This window comes from Bufo bufo, chromosome 5 (genome assembly GCF_905171765.1).
Source record: "Bufo bufo chromosome 5, aBufBuf1.1, whole genome shotgun sequence".
Classification (NCBI taxonomy): Eukaryota; Metazoa; Chordata; class Amphibia; order Anura; family Bufonidae; genus Bufo; species Bufo bufo.
This window is the reverse complement of record NC_053393.1, coordinates 484941862-484959574: the sequence shown is the minus strand read 5'-3', so window position 1 is coordinate 484959574 and position 17713 is coordinate 484941862. Positions and strand designations below refer to the sequence as shown.

At 44.1% G+C, this 17713-nt stretch overlaps 1 protein-coding gene across 3 annotated transcripts in view; it reads left to right on the top strand.

Annotated features, from left to right (window-relative positions):
- ESYT2 (extended synaptotagmin 2) overlaps positions 1 to 17392 on the top strand; it is a 126032-nt gene extending 108640 nt beyond the window's left edge. For all 3 annotated transcript variants that reach the window (XM_040434198.1, XM_040434197.1, XM_040434196.1), the window contains 9 exons: positions 251 to 325; positions 2952 to 3038; positions 6816 to 6965; positions 8941 to 9320; positions 9987 to 10085; positions 11424 to 11555; positions 11857 to 11962; positions 14288 to 14337; positions 16002 to 17392. In XM_040434198.1, the coding sequence (XP_040290132.1) occupies positions 251 to 325; positions 2952 to 3038; positions 6816 to 6965; positions 8941 to 9320; positions 9987 to 10085; positions 11424 to 11555; positions 11857 to 11962; positions 14288 to 14337; positions 16002 to 16047 (1125 nt within the window). In that variant the 3' untranslated portion in view covers positions 16048 to 17392. The remainder of the gene's footprint in view (positions 1 to 250; positions 326 to 2951; positions 3039 to 6815; positions 6966 to 8940; positions 9321 to 9986; positions 10086 to 11423; positions 11556 to 11856; positions 11963 to 14287; positions 14338 to 16001) is intronic.
- The last annotated feature ends 321 nt before the right edge of the window (positions 17393 to 17713 follow it).

Below are 17713 nucleotides of genomic sequence, written 5' to 3'. Positions count from 1 at the left end.
TACATCCTTGCATACATTCTCCGATGGTGTCTTTACCAGTTCTAACCTGCATGGGCTTGCTGTTTTATTTTTTTTATTGCATTTACATCTGTGTTTCTTTGACCAACCTCATTTGGAATGAAAGAAATTTTATTTTATCAGATGTAATGTCAGATTTTGCTTCCCACAATAACCCGGTCCCTAATATGTACTCGCTGGGTTAATCTGCTTATTGTCTCAGCGTAATATTTGCCGTTATGTTCTGTTCCAGTCAGGAAAGAAGATGGGCAGCACGCCTAATCCCTACGTGCTCTTTTCTCTGGGTCATAATGTGCAAGAAAGCAAGGTAGGTTTGGAAGATCTCGTGGAGTACAATGATTGCTTTGTGAATGGTGGTAGCAAGTTACTCTGCATATAAAAACATCACAGGTACTCTGACATTAAAGGGGCGTGAGATTTTTTTAACCTCCACAGATCGCCCAAAGCTTCGGCAAGGGGTGGCCACATGTCTTTGATCCTTGTGGGCCTTCTGTCTCAGAAGACTAGGAGAAATTCAGGGGGTTGTCCCAAATATACATCTTATCCCCTGTTGATAGAATAGCGGATAAGTGTCTGATCTGTGGGAGCTCGACTGCTGGGGCTGATCATGAGACCGGGGGAGGGGGGGGGGGGGGCTGTACTCCCGGTTTGAATGGGCCGGGCCGTCATGCGTGTGCGCCACCGCTCTATTCAAAACTCTGGCAGTCCCATAGTTTCATGAGGCAGCGGACACGACAGATATACGGATGTGGAATGCAAAAGCAGAATTCATACGGTTGCGTAAATATATATTGACACGCGGCACATTTATTTCAGAACTTTCTGCACCTGTTCCATGTAACTGAATCAGGCCTGCAGAAATCCACACGTGAGAGTAGGGACACGCGTGGTGCAAAAACATAGTTCACATGTATGGGAAGCTTTATCAGTTGAAATTATGTGCAACAAACCTGCCATATGTGATTATATCCTCACACTTCTTGCATCGTATGAAGAAATAATATGAACAGTTAGTGGCCCAGATTTACTAATTCTATAAATGGCGTAAACTAAGCCAGGCTGTCTAGACCTGCACCAGATGTATCACTGGATGATGCATGTGGTGCAGGGATATTAGACACTTTTGTCAAACTCTATAACAACTATTGTTTGACTTCAATTTTGAGACAGAATTTTACTCACAATATAACATAGTAACATAGTACATAAGGCCGAAAACAGACATCTGTCCATCCAGTTCGGCCTGTTATCCTGCAAGTTGATCCAGAGGAAGGCAAAAAAAAACCCTGTGAGGTAGAAGCCAATTTTCCCCACTTTAGGAGAATAAAAAATTCCTTCCCGACTCCAATCAGGCAATCAGAATAACTCCCTGGAACAACGACCCCTCTCTAGTAGCTATAGCCTGTAATATTATTACGCTCCAGAAATACATCCAGGCCCCTCTTGAACTCGTAGTGAACTCACCATCACCACCTCCTCAGGCAGAGAGCTCCATAGTCTCACTGCTCTTACCGTAAAGAATCCTCTTCTATGTTTGTGTACAAACCTTCTTTCCTCCAGACGCAGAGGATGTCCCCTCGTCACAGTCCTGGGGATAAATAGATGATGGGAGAGATCTCTGTACTGACCCCTGATATATTTATACATAGTAATTAGATCTCCCCTCAGTCGTCTTTTTTCTAAAGTGAATAACCATAATTTTGATAATCTTTCAGGGTACTGTAGTTGCCCCATTCCAGTTATTACTTTAGTTGCCTTCCTCTGGACCCTCTCCAGCTCTGCTATGTCTGCCTTGTTCACTGGAGCCCAGAACTGTACACAGTACTCCATGTGTGTTCTGACTAGCGATTTGTAACAATCTTGGTGCAAAATGGCACATCGTAGGCCAAGCCCCTTACCAACATAGTCCTGCCCCTTTTAGATATGCCCCACCCCTTTCTGACTAGTTTAAAAAAAAAATTTAAAAAAAAGTGTAGAAACCCTAGTTGCACCAAAAAGTGTAAAGTTGCAACGCTTTTTAGACATATTAGTAAATCCAGGACAGTGTCATCAACAGTTATCACTAAAGAGGACCCTATTCAGCACCATGTCATCTGTAGGTCCAGCATTCTATGTTAAAGGGGTTGTACAGGATTAGAAACACATGGCTGCTTTTTATTCGCAGGAACAGTGCCACACCAGTCCATGGTTAGTGTCTGGTACTGCAGTTCAGCTCTGTGTTGGTTAATGGGGCTCATCTGCAACACCAGACACAACCCATTTTTCTGCAGATCGCACGCCGACCCGTTAATTTTTATGGGGCCGCCAACTATGTATACAGCACCCAGATGTCATCCGCTTGCTGTCTGCATCCTTTCGGCTGTCCCAAATATTGTAGAACACGTCCTATGCTTGTCAGTTTTGCAGACAAGAATCGACATTTCTACAAACAAGTTGCAGCATGCACGCGGCCGGTTTCCGTATTTTGCAGATCGTTAAATATATACAGTAGTGTGCTTGAGGTCTTAATATAATACAGTAAGGCCTCATTCACACGGACGTATTTCGTATTTTTGGTCCGAGTCTGATCTGTATTTTTTTGCGGATCCATTCATTTCTAGGGGGCAGCAAAACATTCGGACAGCACATGGGTGTCATCCATTTGCTGTCCACATTTGTATGTCCGTTCTGCAAAAAATATAGAACATCTCCTATTCTCGTTCACTTTGCAGACAGGAATAGGCATTTTGACAATGGGGCCTGCGGAAAGTGTGGGATGCACACGGCCGGTATCTTGCGTATCTGCGGTTTGCAATTAATGCTGTTGTTTGCATGATGCCTAAGACTCCAGGAAAGACTGATGCATTAGGTTATGCCTGGTGGAGGGCCTAACGGGGCTACATAACAAATGAAACCTAGCCATTCTTATATGATTCTTCCTCTCCACCCAACAGGTAAAACACAAGACTATTGAGCCCATATGGGAACAGACGTTTACTTTCTTTGTCCATAATCCTAAGAGGCAGAACCTGGAAGTGGAGGTAGGTCACCGTGCTTCCCCCTTAGGGCTTTTTGTAGGACATGTATGACGCAGGCACGCTCATGTGCTAATTGTTCTCTTGTCTTGCCAGCCGGAGACGGCACATAAAGGAGCGTGGGCCGTGCACACCTCTTTCCTCATGACATTTTGCTTGTGCCATCTGTCTGTTTTATCTAGCGGCCCACTTTGCAGTGGTATTGCTCATTTGTTAGGCTGCTGATTTACTGTTTGCAGGTGATAAATGTATGCTTCGCCCTCCTTTAAGGGTTATAAACTTACTGGGTGCTAAGAGCACCCTGTGTACAGCTCGCCAAAGCAAGGTGCCCTCTAGGTTCACATATTTTTATCTAAATAATAAAACCCATGTATTCATTATTTTCTCTGAAGGATTTTTCCATCGTTTGTATGCAGAGAACTTTCCGGACCTGCATTCTCCTGCATGCACTTTTCTCCAATAGCAAAGTACATTTTTTAAGCATGAACCTCAGTGTCCCGGCCAATGGGACAAGTGTCTGGGAGTAAGAACTAAAAGTACCGTACTTAGACACAAAGGTTATTGGTAAATGTGTTGTCCCATTAGGGTACTTCTTGGCTGTATGCCCTATTAGACTGTGTGGATCTAATAAAAGGGGGTCTTGGCAACAGGCTAATGTACAGTTTTGATGAATTGGTTTTAGGGGTTTCATACCTTTTTATCAAAAACTGCACTTATGATTCCCAGAAAAAAAGGTTTTCACCTTAGTTGGAGGGCTGTGTATCCTGAGATGGATATTTTACTAGTTATTGTAGAAGCCTGCTGTGTGAGGTATATGCATGAAGACAGACTATTAGACGAATGGGGGGCGATCCCCCTATTCTAGGGCTGCACGATAAATCGAAAAAATAATCGAATCGCGATAATCGGCAAATGCGATATGTCGATTTGGCCGACCCGAAAATGCCGCGATTATATATGAAGGGGCCCCGCGCATATAACTGGCTTTGTGTGTAAAGTATTTTACTAGTGTGTGAAACAATCTCTCTCCTATTGATAACAGGTCCAGCCTCTGTACTCACTGTCACGATGAATGCACTGCAGCGAACAGCAGCGAGCAGGCAGGCCGGCGCGTGACTGACGTCACTTATTATCGCTGCCACTCGCTGTAGTGCATTCATAGTGACAGTGAGTACAGAGGCTGGACCTGTTATCAATAGGAGAGAGATTGTTTTACACACTAGTAAAATACTTTACACACAAAGCCAGTTATGTGCACAGTTTAGGACACATGAGGGGACACATGGGGCCATGAGGGGGACCAGCATAAGATGCTATATGTCTTATGCTGCCCCCCCCCCTCATGGCCCTATGTGTCATAGCACATATCCCCCATAACAGCATCCTCCACAGATCCCCCCCATAACAGCCTCCTCCACAGATCCACCCCATAACAGCGTCCTCCACAGATCCACCCCATAACAGCGTCCTCCACAGATCCACCCCATAACAGCGTCCTCCACAGATCCACCCCATAACAGCGTCCTCCACAGATCCACCCCATAACAGCGTCCTCCACAGATCCACCCCATAACAGCGTCCTCCACAGATCCACCCCATAACAGCGTCCTCCACAGATCCACCCCATAACAGCGTCCTCCACAGATCCACCCCATAACAGCGTCCTCCACAGATCCACCCCATAACAGCGTCCTCCACAGATCCACCCCATAACAGCGTCCTCCACAGATCCCCCACAACACAGCGTCCTCCACAGATCCCCCACAACACAGCGTCCTCCACAGATCCCCCACAACACAGCGTCCTCCACAGATCCCCCACAACACAGCGTCCTCCACAGATCCCCCACAACACAGCGTCCTCCACAGATCCCCCACAACACAGCGTCATCCACAGATCCCCCACAACACAGCGTCATCCACAGATCCCCCACAACACAGCGTCATCCACAGATCCCCCACAACACAGCGTCATCCACAGATCCCCCACAACACAGCGCCATCCACAGATCCCCCACAACACAGCGCCATCCACAGATCCCCTATAACTGTCATACCCAGCCGCGTCAGCGGCTCATATGGGAAAATCCAAGCAAATAGACCTCTAGCACAATTCCCTTTAAAATATTGCATCGCATATCGTTATCGCAATTTTTAGGGCCCTAATCGCAATCGCACAAAATTCCCATATCGTGCAGCCCTACCCTATACATCTAATGTGTATAGGGATGTCCATACTCGCATGATATCAGGCGATATAAGGGTCAAATATGTTGAACTTCAACATGCCCAATCCTTTTTTTCTGCAAAGATATCAGCCCCTATCCCCTCTTCCTATTGAGAGCACATGCTTGCTTTGCTCGGTCTAGCGTGCTTGTGTATGCGCCTGGGATCAGCTGACAGAACGCTCAAATGCTTATATGTGTGGCCAACTGCATTATTCTGGTCAGGTTTAAAGGGGGATGTCCAGGATTTTACTATTGACGGCGGCCTATCCTTAAAATGGGCCATCAATATCTGAATGGCAGGGGTCCAACACCCAGCACCACCAGCGATCAGCTGGGTAGGAGTAGCTCTGGCTCTGGAACTACAGAGGTTCGTCCATTGACTAATGGACAGAACTGGTTACTGCAGCACTGCTTCAGTTCACTTAAAGGGGTTGTCTTACCAAAAATATTTGACAGTTTTGAAACCAGCACCTGGATCTGAATTCTTTTGCAATTGCATTTATTATAGCTACTGAGTTATTCAATGAAATTTATCTGTATAGCGCCACCTGCTGGTTTTTTCCCCCTAATTTCTCTGCTCACCGAGATGGAAGCACATGCTCAGTTCCATCCTTCAACTGCCACCAGCTGCAGCAGCAGAAAAGACAGACCCATAAGAAAGGACACAACCCCTAAGCTTACAGATGGAAATTAATCTAGCAGAGCAATTGGGCCAATAGATGGGGAGATCTCTGGATCCATGTGAGGAACATGGCCGGTTCTAGCTTAATTAGAAAGAGGTTGTCATGGACAAGAATATGTATATTTTCATTTCTTACATTATTCATGGAATAACCCCTTTAAGTGGGAGCCAGCGCTGCGATTACCAGCTCCGTTCACTACACAGTGGACAGAACGTTGCCGTTTCAGCACCAAAGTGGGTTGTCTTACCCAATATCTATGGCCTATACTCAGGATGGGCCCTTAATAATAAAATCCTGGACAACCCCTTTAAAGGGGTTGTCTCACTTCAGCAAATGACATTTACCATGTAGAGGAAGTTAATACAAGGCACTTACTAATGTACTGTTATTATCTATATAGCAGTGTGTAATGTGATGGAAAAATGAATCCAGCCAGCAAAGGAAGCAATAAGGACAATCACAATACATTAGTAAGTGGCTTATATTAACTTTCTCTACATAAGTGCCACTTACTGAAGTGAGACAACCCCTGGCATTCGCAATAGTATAGCAGTGTTTGGTATTCAGCAGGGAAAAAAATGGATCCAGTGAAAATCCCCCGGATTATTTATTTTATTTCACTAAATTTATTTTTATTTAACAGCTGCCATTGTTTTTAGTGATCACAATTTGTTAATGATTGATGTACATATTTTATTGATTGTTTTTTTTTATTTCATAAAGAAATGTAGTGAAAGAAATTATCCAGGGGACATAATCTTTCACTACTGGAAACCTGACAGACTCCATATGGCAGCACAGTGGCTCAGTGGTTAGCACTGGTGCCTTGCAGCAAAAATAAATGGGGAACAATTTACATTCTCCATTTTACAGGTTAAGGATGAATACCATCAAAGTTCCATGGGAAACGTGAAGATCCCCTTGAGTCAGCTCCTGACCAGCGAAGATCTGACCATTAAACAAAGGTTTCAGCTGAACAACTCTGGGCCGAACAGCGTCCTAAGCATGAAGATTGCCCTGAGGGTACGGAGATGTTTTTCGTCAGTCTCTCTCTTGCAGTGATTTTCATTCTCTCTCTGTAGGGTACCTTACAGAGTGTCGTTTGTCTCACTGCTTGGTCTGTCATCTGCAGTTTTCCTTCCTTGCGATACTGGTCATCCAGGCGCTCCCCACAAGGCAGTCATTTTGTAAGATGCCAGCCATAACCCAAACAGTGGAGCCAGTCTATTTAAATATGTTTTCAAGGGAACTTGTCATCGAGATCATGTTGCACTAACCGCAGGCAGTGTGACTTGATGACTTGTCTCACGATTCTGATGAATTATCTTTTACTCTGCGTGTTATAGGAAACATTACATTTAACACTGGGTCGTGTCCATTGTTCTGTGTCGGACCTGGAAAGACACATTCTCTAGGTGGCTCTGCTCCTGCTCCCAGCCCACTATCCTTGACAGATCTCCTTCTATGGTACTGCTCCCGGTGTAATACCTTGTCATCTCCTTGGGGGATGATATAGGCACAAAAACTCCCTGTCGCTCCCTAAACAGAATTTCCTCCCTGTGTGGAAAGTGATGCGACAGCCGCCTATATTTTTTCATACACTCTACACATTAGGCTACTTTCACACAAAACGGATCAGTTTTGCCCTAATGCATTCTGAAAGGGATCCGCTCAGAGTGCATCAGTTTGCCTTTTTTCAGTCACCATTCCGCTCTGGAGGCGGACACCAAAACGCTGCTTTTGCTGTCCACCTGACGAATCAGAGCCAAACGGATCCGTCCTGGCACACAATCTAAGTCAATGGGGACGGATCCCTTTTCTCTGACACAATCTGACACAATAGAAAACGGATCCGTCCCCCATTGACTTTCAATGGTGTTTAAGACGGATCCGTCATGGCTATAGAAGACATAATACAACCGGATCCGTTCATGACGGATGCATGCGGTTGTATTATTGTAACGGAAGCGTTTTTGCAGATCCACTCTCCCCATTCACAACACATGCATACTTGGCCAAGCAGCCCTGTGTATTGGGGGTGGGGACAGATAGCCAAATGAGCATTATACCCTCAGGGGATTTTCCAATTTCTTGATACTGATGACCTATCATCATGAGGATAGATCATCAGCATCAGAATGTTGAGGGGGAGATGTCTGACTGCTGCTCTCCAGCCGATCTGCTGTTTTCTGCCGCAGTCACTGGTGCCAGAATCAACACAGAGTATGGAGCCGGAAAGAGAAAGCTCTGTCCGCTGTATAGCGGCCATGCTGGCTTACTGCAGCTTGGCTCCCAGAAGCAGAAGTAGCCATGCTGGCTTACTGCAGCTTGGCTCCCAGAAGCAGAAGTAGCCATGCTGGCTTACTGCAGCTTGGCTCCCAGAAGCAGAAGTAGCCATGCCGGCTTACTGCAGCTTGGCTCCCAGAAGCAGAAGTAGCCATGCCGGCTTACTGCAGCTCGGCTCCCAGAAGCAGAAGAAGCCATGCCGGCTTACTGCAACTCCGCTTCCATTCACTGAAATGGGAGCCGAGCTGCAGTACACCGACAGAGCCACTACACAATGTATGGAGCCTTCTGCTTCTGGTTCCATCTACTGTCTTGTTTTCCGATGTCAGCTGATCGGCAGGGGTGTCGGGTGTGTGAACCAATTTGATATTTATGACCTATCTTAAGGAGAGGTTATCATTATCTAGTAACCAAAAGCCCGTTTAAGTAATGAAAGCTGGAAAATGGCTGCTAGGTTCAGACATTGGTTAGTTGAATATGTAAAGGGGTATTCCAGCTAAAAATAATAGCTTATTAATGTTACCAATGTAACCACCAATCTGTTATAAATCACCTATCCATTCATCCGAATTCACGTGCGTCAAGTGCACCCAGGAAGAGTCCAAGCAATTAATCAGTGAGAAAAATATAATTCACTGATATGGATATAGCCACTTTTAGTGTGGCTTTGTAGATTAGCCAACATCTTATTGTAGAATTCATCTTCTCCTAGATCCTGTATGTGGATAGACCAGTGCGGTCTCCTGATGAACAGCATACATCTCAAGTCAAGAGACCATCCATATTCAAGGGGAAATCGCCTCCACCAGTGCCGACCACATCGTCACCTGTAACAGAAGCACAGAAGCCTCCACCCACGCCTAAGATGGAGCCTAATAAAAAGATTGAAAATGGGGAGAAAGAAAGCCCCCAAAACCCTGGTCCCCAGAGACCAACTGAGCTGCACAAAAGCTCCTCCAGCCTCTCAGGTTCCAGTTTTACATATTCTCCTTCACACCTGTCTATGAAGGAGCCCACACCCAGCATCGCCTCAGATATATCTTTGCCCATAGCCACCCAGGAGCTCCGGCAGCGATTGCGGCAGCTTCAGAAGTAAGTCAAGTTTCGGTGTCAGTTATACTACATTTTAAGCAGCGTCCGTAAATACATAGGGAACAATTTACTAAGACCTGCATTTCATTTGCTAGTCCAAAGATTGCTGGAGCAAGATTCAGCAGATTTATTAAGAGACTTGGGCCTCATAGCAAATTCATTTTTCTGGTCTGTGCGCCGGAAAATTAAATCCACGCCAGCTGGGAGGTGTCCCCGATATGGGCTATAATTTTTGCCAGTCTCTGGGTATTCACACCCCTCCCAACAACCCTTTTTTTTTTAAAAGGCTTCAGAACCAAGAATGTCCCAACTTTTTTGCACAAACATTTGCCGTTTTTTATGCCAGTTTTCGTGCACAAAGGCTTTGATAAATCTTCCCCATAGTTTTATACATTTACTGATGAATTGGTTTAAAAGGAGAGTCTCTTATTTTCAAGTTCATTTTAGCCTTGCCTCACTGAATTATTGTCTTCTATAGTAGTTACATAGGGAGTGAGACTGTTTGTAGATTACAGGATCATTACAGTGTCCTAACAAATCAGATTAGTTGGTGTAATTGCATCCATTTAATGCCCACTTAATTGCCAATTAGGGAACCTTAAGACTCAGTCCCTACTGTGAACACATACATATTAATGACTACTTGGTACGCTTTTCTGTTTACAGCGGGACCTCCTTGGGACAGTCTCCTCTAGGACAGATCCAATTAACTCTTCGACACAGCTCTCACAGAAACAGGCTGATGGTTGTGGTACATTCCTGCAGGTAAGGGCCATAAGGCATGGTGATAATTGCTCAGAATTGTATTACCTTAAAGGGTTATCCCTTTAGGACAACTTATCCCCTATCCACAGGGTAGGGGTTAAATCCTCCGTTACACTGCCCGATGTTCGGGCAGATTATCACTAATGAGCATTTGTACGAACACTCGTTGGCGATAATCTGCTGGTGTAAAGGTGCTGCCGATGAAAGAAAGAGCGAAACGCTTGTTCATCAGGTAATTGTTGGTGCGGGCACCTAAATCATCATTAGCGGCAGCAGATCGTGATTTCTCAACACCAGCAAACAATGATGTATGGGGATGAGATATGGCATTAGCAATCCCTTCTCCGCATATCGTGAAGCGGATTGCTGCATGTAAATGCAGTGGTCTCCTACACAAGGGATCTGCAACCTTCTGCGCTCCAACTGCTGTAAAACTACAACTCCCAGAATGCACACTTACTCAGTTGTTCTTGTAACTCCCATAGAATTGAAAGGAGGATTCTGGGAGTTGTAGTTTCAGAACAACTGGAGTGGCTGATAAGCTGGCGATTGTCAGGAAGGAACGCTTCCTTCCCGACAATCGTCTGCTCCATCGAGCAGTGTAAAGGTGCCTTAAGCGTCTGATCGGCAGGGGTCTGACTGCATGGCCACATGCCAATCACGAGAACTGGCGCCCATGCTCCACATTTTAATGGAGCGGCGGACATGCATGTGCTTCGTTCAACTCTAAGGAGCTGCCAGAGATAGCCAAGTACAAGCAGCAGCCCAATAGTGCTAAATGTATGACCGCCATTCCATTCATTCAAGCGGGGAAGCACGGGCCCCTTTTCTAGTGATCGGTGGGGGCAACAGCCAATCAGACACTTAGATAGGTTGTCTTAATAGGAAAAACCCTTTTAAATACTAGTAGTGGTGTGGTCACTACAATTAGCTATTCTGTTACAAAAAAAAGTATCAATGTTGCTCGTGGCAACCATTCATATTCTACATTAAAAAAAGTATTGGTCTGATAGTTTGTTAGGGGAAAGTCTGCCAGTATTATCACATCTCTCTGCGCTGGCGGTGGATCACCGGATTTATGTAGAGGCGTCGGCCTCTACATAACTTTGGCGGATCCAACGCCGCTTCTAAATTTAAGACCGCTTCCTAGCTGTTTTACGTTTAGATCATTTTCTTAATGAGATGAGATGGGCCTGCCAGCCCGTCCCCACCCACGCCACACCCAGTGGAGTGAGCGTGGAAAGTCTCAGATTGCAGCGCCAGAATCTGGGCCAGAAATATGCCTAATATAGATATATTTCTGTTTACTAAATGACCCCCTTTGTTTTCTTCTTATAGAAACCTTATAGCATTCTCTGAAGAAGGGTCTGATCCATACGTAAGAATGTATTTATTACCAGACAAGCGGAGATCAGGAAGAAGAAAAACCCACGTGTATAAGAAGACGCTGAATCCAGTCTTTGATCAGACGTACGTTTTCTCTCACCTCTCTGTTGTTGCTCTGTTTACTGCCAGTAGTAAACCTTTACTATGACTCCATAGTTCTCTTCTACATCTGTCACCAAATGCGTCTGCATGTGGGGAAATAGTTTTATAATATATTATGTAACATCATTCCTAGAACCATGACCATTAATATGGGATTGCAATCCCCTAGCTGCTGCTACTACACTGCTGCAAGTGACCATGGAGCCAGTGAGCTTAACACTTCATTTCAAAGATCACCTCCAAGCAATGCCCTTAACCAAAGCTTTTTATGTGTTCTTTGCAGGTTTGAGTTTAATGTGTCCCTGCCTGATCTGCAGAGGAGAACACTAGATGTTGCTGTAAAGAATAGCGGAGGGTTTTTGTCTAGAGACAAAGGTTTGCTTGGAAAGGTGAGTTCTCCTGTTCTTCCATGTCTGGAAGTAACCCTGGTTTAAAACACTGGCTTAGAATGTTGTAAAGAAAAATTTAAAAAGTCATACTCACCGATCCCCCACCAGCATTTCTCTATGCCCATCTTGGATTCCTGGTCTCTACCAACATCCACCCAGTGGCTGACCACAGAGGTCATCTGCCTCAGCAGGTCATTTCCTGAGCAGCCATTTGCTTTGTTGTTGATCAAGACCAGGAAGTTGAGATCGGCAGAGGACCTGAGAAGCCTCGGAATAGAAGAAGCTGGGAACTGGTGACCATGACTTTTTTTGTAAATTTTTTATTTTGAGCCTGTTTAAAATAACAGACAATCATCTTGTAGAAAGATGTGACCATATTTACACTTTTCATCCGACAGTCTTTAAGTACATCAATGTATATAGTTCAGTTAGTCCTTACCCAAATGATCATTCTGAAAGAGAAAGTTAGTCCTTCGCCTGGTGTCATCGAACATGCCTGGCCAGTTTGCCTGACTGTAACTGCCTGTAGGGACTAATAGGCATATGGCTGCATTGTTCAGCAGAAGATTGCTTGTTCAGCAGTTCTTCAACCATCACCCTGCTTCTGTCTCATTTGTATGACCAAGTTAGTTGTATTATCAAATGGGAATCGGAAATAGTTTGAAATTGCCCTGCTCTCATGAGAGGCTCAGGTAGTTGTTCTCCCATCACATGCTTTACACTGCAACCCAGATTGTTCAGAACGGCTGCTGCATATAAACATAAACCAAGCACATGTAGTCAGTGCATAGAGGGCGAATAAGCAACTAGTGTCAGTGATTGAGGAGCTTGGAGACCTGACTTAAAAGTTTCTACTTAAGGGTTATTCCCATCTGGGACATTGATGGCATATCACTAGGAATTGTCATCAATGTCAGATAGGTGCGGGTCCCACCTCTGGGACCCACTCCTATCTAGAGAACAAAAATAGTCAAGCAGGCGCACATGACTATTTTCGTAGGTCCCACATTTCTCTATTTACCATTATGGGACTGTCATAAATGGCTGAGCTGGTGCTTGGCTATTTTTGGAACAACCATAGCACTGGGGATGGCCGCACTTGTGCAGTTGCTCTCTATTCATCTCTGGGTTCCCATGCTGGAGATAGGAGTGGGTCCCAGACACGGGACCTGCACCTCCTCTCTCTGACATTGATGGCATATTCTAGTGATATGCCATCAGTGTCACAGATGAGAATGCCCCTTTAATTCAGACTTGCATATAGCTGTCAAGGAGTGCTTAAAGGGGTTGTCTCACTTCAGTAAGTGGCATTTATTATGTAGAAAAAGTTACTTACTAATGTACTGTGAATGTCCATATTGCCTCCTTTGTTGGCTGGATTAATTTTTCCATCACATTATACACTGCTCGTTTCCATGGTTACAGACCACCCTGCAATCCATCAGTGGTGGTCGTGCTTGTACAATATAGGAAAAAGCACTAGTCTATGTACGCTCCCATCGTTTTGGCCACCAGAGAGGGCAGCACTTTTTCCTATAGTGTGTAAGCACGACCACCACTGATGGATTGCAGGAAGGTCGTAGCCATGGAAACGAACAGTGTATAATGTGATTGAAAAATTAATCCAGCCAGCAAAGGAAGCAATATAATAACAATGCATTAGTAAGTGCCTGGTATTAACTTTCTCTACATGAAAAATGACATTTACTGAAGTGAGACAACCCCTTTAAGGTAAGTGATATAGTAAAGAAATTCAAAAATGGTATTTCCTAATATAGAGCCTGAAAATAAATGTCTATCTTTTTACTACCATTTTTTTTTTTTTTTGCATACGTGAGACCTTACGCTCCCCCTGCTGGTGGCTGCAAGCATCAGAAAATGAAGCTTTTATCTCCTCCTATCTCCTCATATCTGCCACAGAGCTGTGACAGATCCATCACATGACATACACCTTGATTGCCAACTTCCTGGGACATTTAGGCTCAACCCCAGGATGCCTAGATATGCCTGGGAACCACCCAGCCCCACCTCCATGACCACCCCCAAATCACCCAAGAAGCTCCTATAAACCATTCACTTTTGGGGTAATTTGCAGAAACCCTGCCTCCTTTGGTGGTCGGTCCTGCCTCCTTCCCTGAGACTATTGGCAACTATGCGTATACCTATTGACTTCAAAACTATCGGTTTCGGTCAAACTCTTCTGTTTAACTGTGTTCCAATTGCTAAGCCCCCTGTTATATACCTGATGAATATATGGTTATTAAAATCCTTAAAACCACAATACATGGAAAAGATTGGCATTATTCATTTTTTTCAATTTTTCAGTTATTACTCGATCTCAGTTCAGAAGACGTTGCCAAAGGATGTACACAATGGTAAGAAGGAAATTATTAGAAGCGGCACATCGCTAATATGTCTGTAAATCAGATTTTCTCCCGTTCTGATGTCATAACGGATTATACATAGACCATGCCCATCTCTTTCTACAGAGAGGTCTACCACTGATGGCTTCTGTAGGACCTGTGACAATCATTGACTGACATGCCTCCTTTCTCAGTAAAAAAGAGGTTCTGCAGTAGTGAAAATGTGTATTATAAGAAAAAACTTATTGCCTTCTATAAAGTTAAAATATAAGAAGACACCCTCCCTGGCAATAGATTAATTAATTATTTCCTATGTAAAGTTTACAGCAAGATATGCCATAAATGTCTGATGATGTGGACAATGGGGGTCCCCCGACTAGCCTGGCCAGCCAGGTGCTGGCTGCTTTCAAAGAATGAATGGAGAGGTGTTGTGGCTCTCTCCATTCACTTCTATGGGAGTTACACCCACCTCTTCATTCATTCTCTACGTGCATACAGCACTCGCCTCACCACATGGATCAGGAGACCCCTGTTTCCCACATAGGTGCGGTCCCAGAGGTGTGACTCAGATCCTATAGATATGTCATAACGGTGAGGATACCCCTTTAATATGCTAATGTTAAAAACAGCTAGTATCTGGGCAGGAGGGCAAATAGAAAATATTATCATAATCAATAAAGGTCAGTTTAATTTTTTTAGGACATGACAGATCCTGTTTTAAAAAATTTTGCCCCACTTATTATGGACACCCATTCAGTTACAGGCGTCTGTGCTGCTGTAGAGTCGCATTGTTACAGGCGTCTGTGCTGCTGTAGAGTCGCATTCAGTTACAGGCGCCTGTGCTGCTGTAGAGTCACATTCAGTTACAGGCGTCTGTGCTGCTGTAGAGTCACATTCAGTTACAGGCGCCTGTGCTGCTGTAGAGTCACATTCAGTTACAGGCGCCTGTGCTGCTGTAGAGTCACATTCAGTTACAGGCGCCTGTGCTGCTGTAGAGTCACATTCAGTTACAGGCGCCTGTGCTGCTGTAGAGTCACATTCAGTTACAGGCGCCTGTGCTGCTGTAGAGTCACATTCAGTTACAGGCGCCTGTGCTGCTGTAGAGTCACATTCAGTTACAGGCGCCTGTGCTGCTGTAGAGTCACATTCAGTTACAGGCGCCTGTGCTGCTGTAGAGTCACATTCAGTTACAGGCGCCTGTGCTGCTGTAGAGTCACATTCAGTTACAGGCGCCTGTGCTGCTGTAGTGTCACATTCAGTTACAGGCGCCTGTGCTGCTGTAGAGTCACATTCAGTTACAGGCGCCTGTGCTGCTGTAGAGTCACATTCAGTTACAGGCGCCTGTGCTGCTGTAGAGTCACATTCAGTTACAGGCGCCTGTGCTGCTGTAGAGTCACATTCAGTTACAGGCGCCTGTGCTGCTGTAGAGTCACATTCAGTTACAGGCGCCTGTGCTGCTGTAGTGTCACATTCAGTTACAGGCGCCTGTGCTGCTGTAGAGTCACATTCAGTTACAGGCGTCTGTGCTGCTGTAGAGTCACATTCAGTTACAGGCGTCTGTGCTGCTGTAGAGTCACATTCAGTTACAGGCGTCTGTGCTGCTGTAGTCACATTCACTTACTTATGTATTATGCTTTATTATCTTTTTCACCAGTGAATATTCCTTTTGCTTTCAGGTATGATTTAACTGAGGATGGAGCAAGGACGTCAGTCTCAAACTAACCCATCAAAGGCGTCACACAGCACCTTTTATCTACAGCCACATATGATGAATGCATTGCGCTCACGGGATTTATCATTATATTTTTTTATTTTATTACCCAACTTCACACTCATTTTTAACTCCTTTTTACATTGTTTTTGCAGACTTTGGTAAACCCTGTTATTGAGTTTTATTAGCTGTTCAGCTTTACCTTTTGTCTAATAATGTGCAATAGGGTGTTTTAACTGCATTAAACTATAAAAGATGTTTATCCTTTTATAAACCGGGAAATATGTCTTTTTGCTTACTGCAGGTGGAGTTTTGTACTTTGCCTATGTGCACCGTGTAAATATGTACTATTATTATATTTTATATTTTTCTTTATTGGTTCAATATCCGTTTGCATTTTTAGTTATACTGACAATCCAGTTTCATAGGGCCTAGCAGTGGCAACGTCTCAAGCCTACGGATTAGCGGAAACTCTTCATTGCTCTGAATTGGTGATCCTTTTAGATGTGGGGATTACAACGGCGGTACGGTGTTTATTCTGCTGTTTCCATGTTCAAATAATTGATCCTGTCCTTTGCAAGAATCTTGCTTTAATCAAATATTCGTACCGTGGCTGTAAGCAGCTGAAATAATGAGAATTTCCAACGTTAAATTGGCAACGAGAAAGCAGCGATTACCCCGGATGGCTAAAATGCCCGGATTAAATTGAATGTTTCCAATATAACTGAACCATGATCCATGCAAATGATTTAAAGGGCAGATGTTGCCATTACTCAACTAAAGGAATTATTTTTGCTTTTTGCATTATTTTATAATTTAGCATTCCAGAAAATGTATATTAAACCCACAAAACTGCTAAGTGGACATTTCCCGTTCATCTGCCATGGGTTTTAGTCCTCTTTTATCAGAATATGTAATGTATGCTAGGATGCAGCCATATACAATATTTTAAGTGAATCTGTAAGTGCATTAATTGTATTTTTCTAGGACCTCTATCTGTCTAGATTAGGGGAAAAATAGGATTCCAATGTGACCCTATTCTCTAGGGTAATGATGCGTTATATAGCATGCTGAAAGTGCAATATGTATGCTGGAGAGCTGCCAGATGTGAATGATACCAGTCTTTCATGGCATCTGTAACATTTACTGTCAGCCGTGGTACATAGGGATATATAGGATTTTACTGTTCTGATATGACAATGTGGGCAACAGTGGGGCCTCATAATGCCGTCTGTTCAGCATGGTCACATTATGAAAAGTCTCTTAAAGATTATGTAATAGAAGAACTGATAGCAAGCCAGTGGAGCCGAGAACCTGGAGGTAACATCTCCGACCAAAAGTATCAATGAGACATTAGAAAAAACCTATAATTTGCTGGAGACTTTTATCGATTAATTTAAGGATTAGGATTTTGGAAAAGCCTAATGTTTCTCCCATCATTTTTGCATGTCCTTTCCTCAAGAATCATTCAGCCAGAATATTGCTCAAAATGTATCAGCTTAACAAAAATCTGTGGCACAGGATATGGTCTTGGATGTCTGTGGTTGCCATATTAATATTTTGGGAATTCTCTGGCATGTCCAGTCAGTGATGCTTTGTATTGTTTGAGCCACACAAAAACTGCGAACAATGTGCTGTACCCAGTGGAAGCCATTTAAAAGGATGCTTTAATGTTTG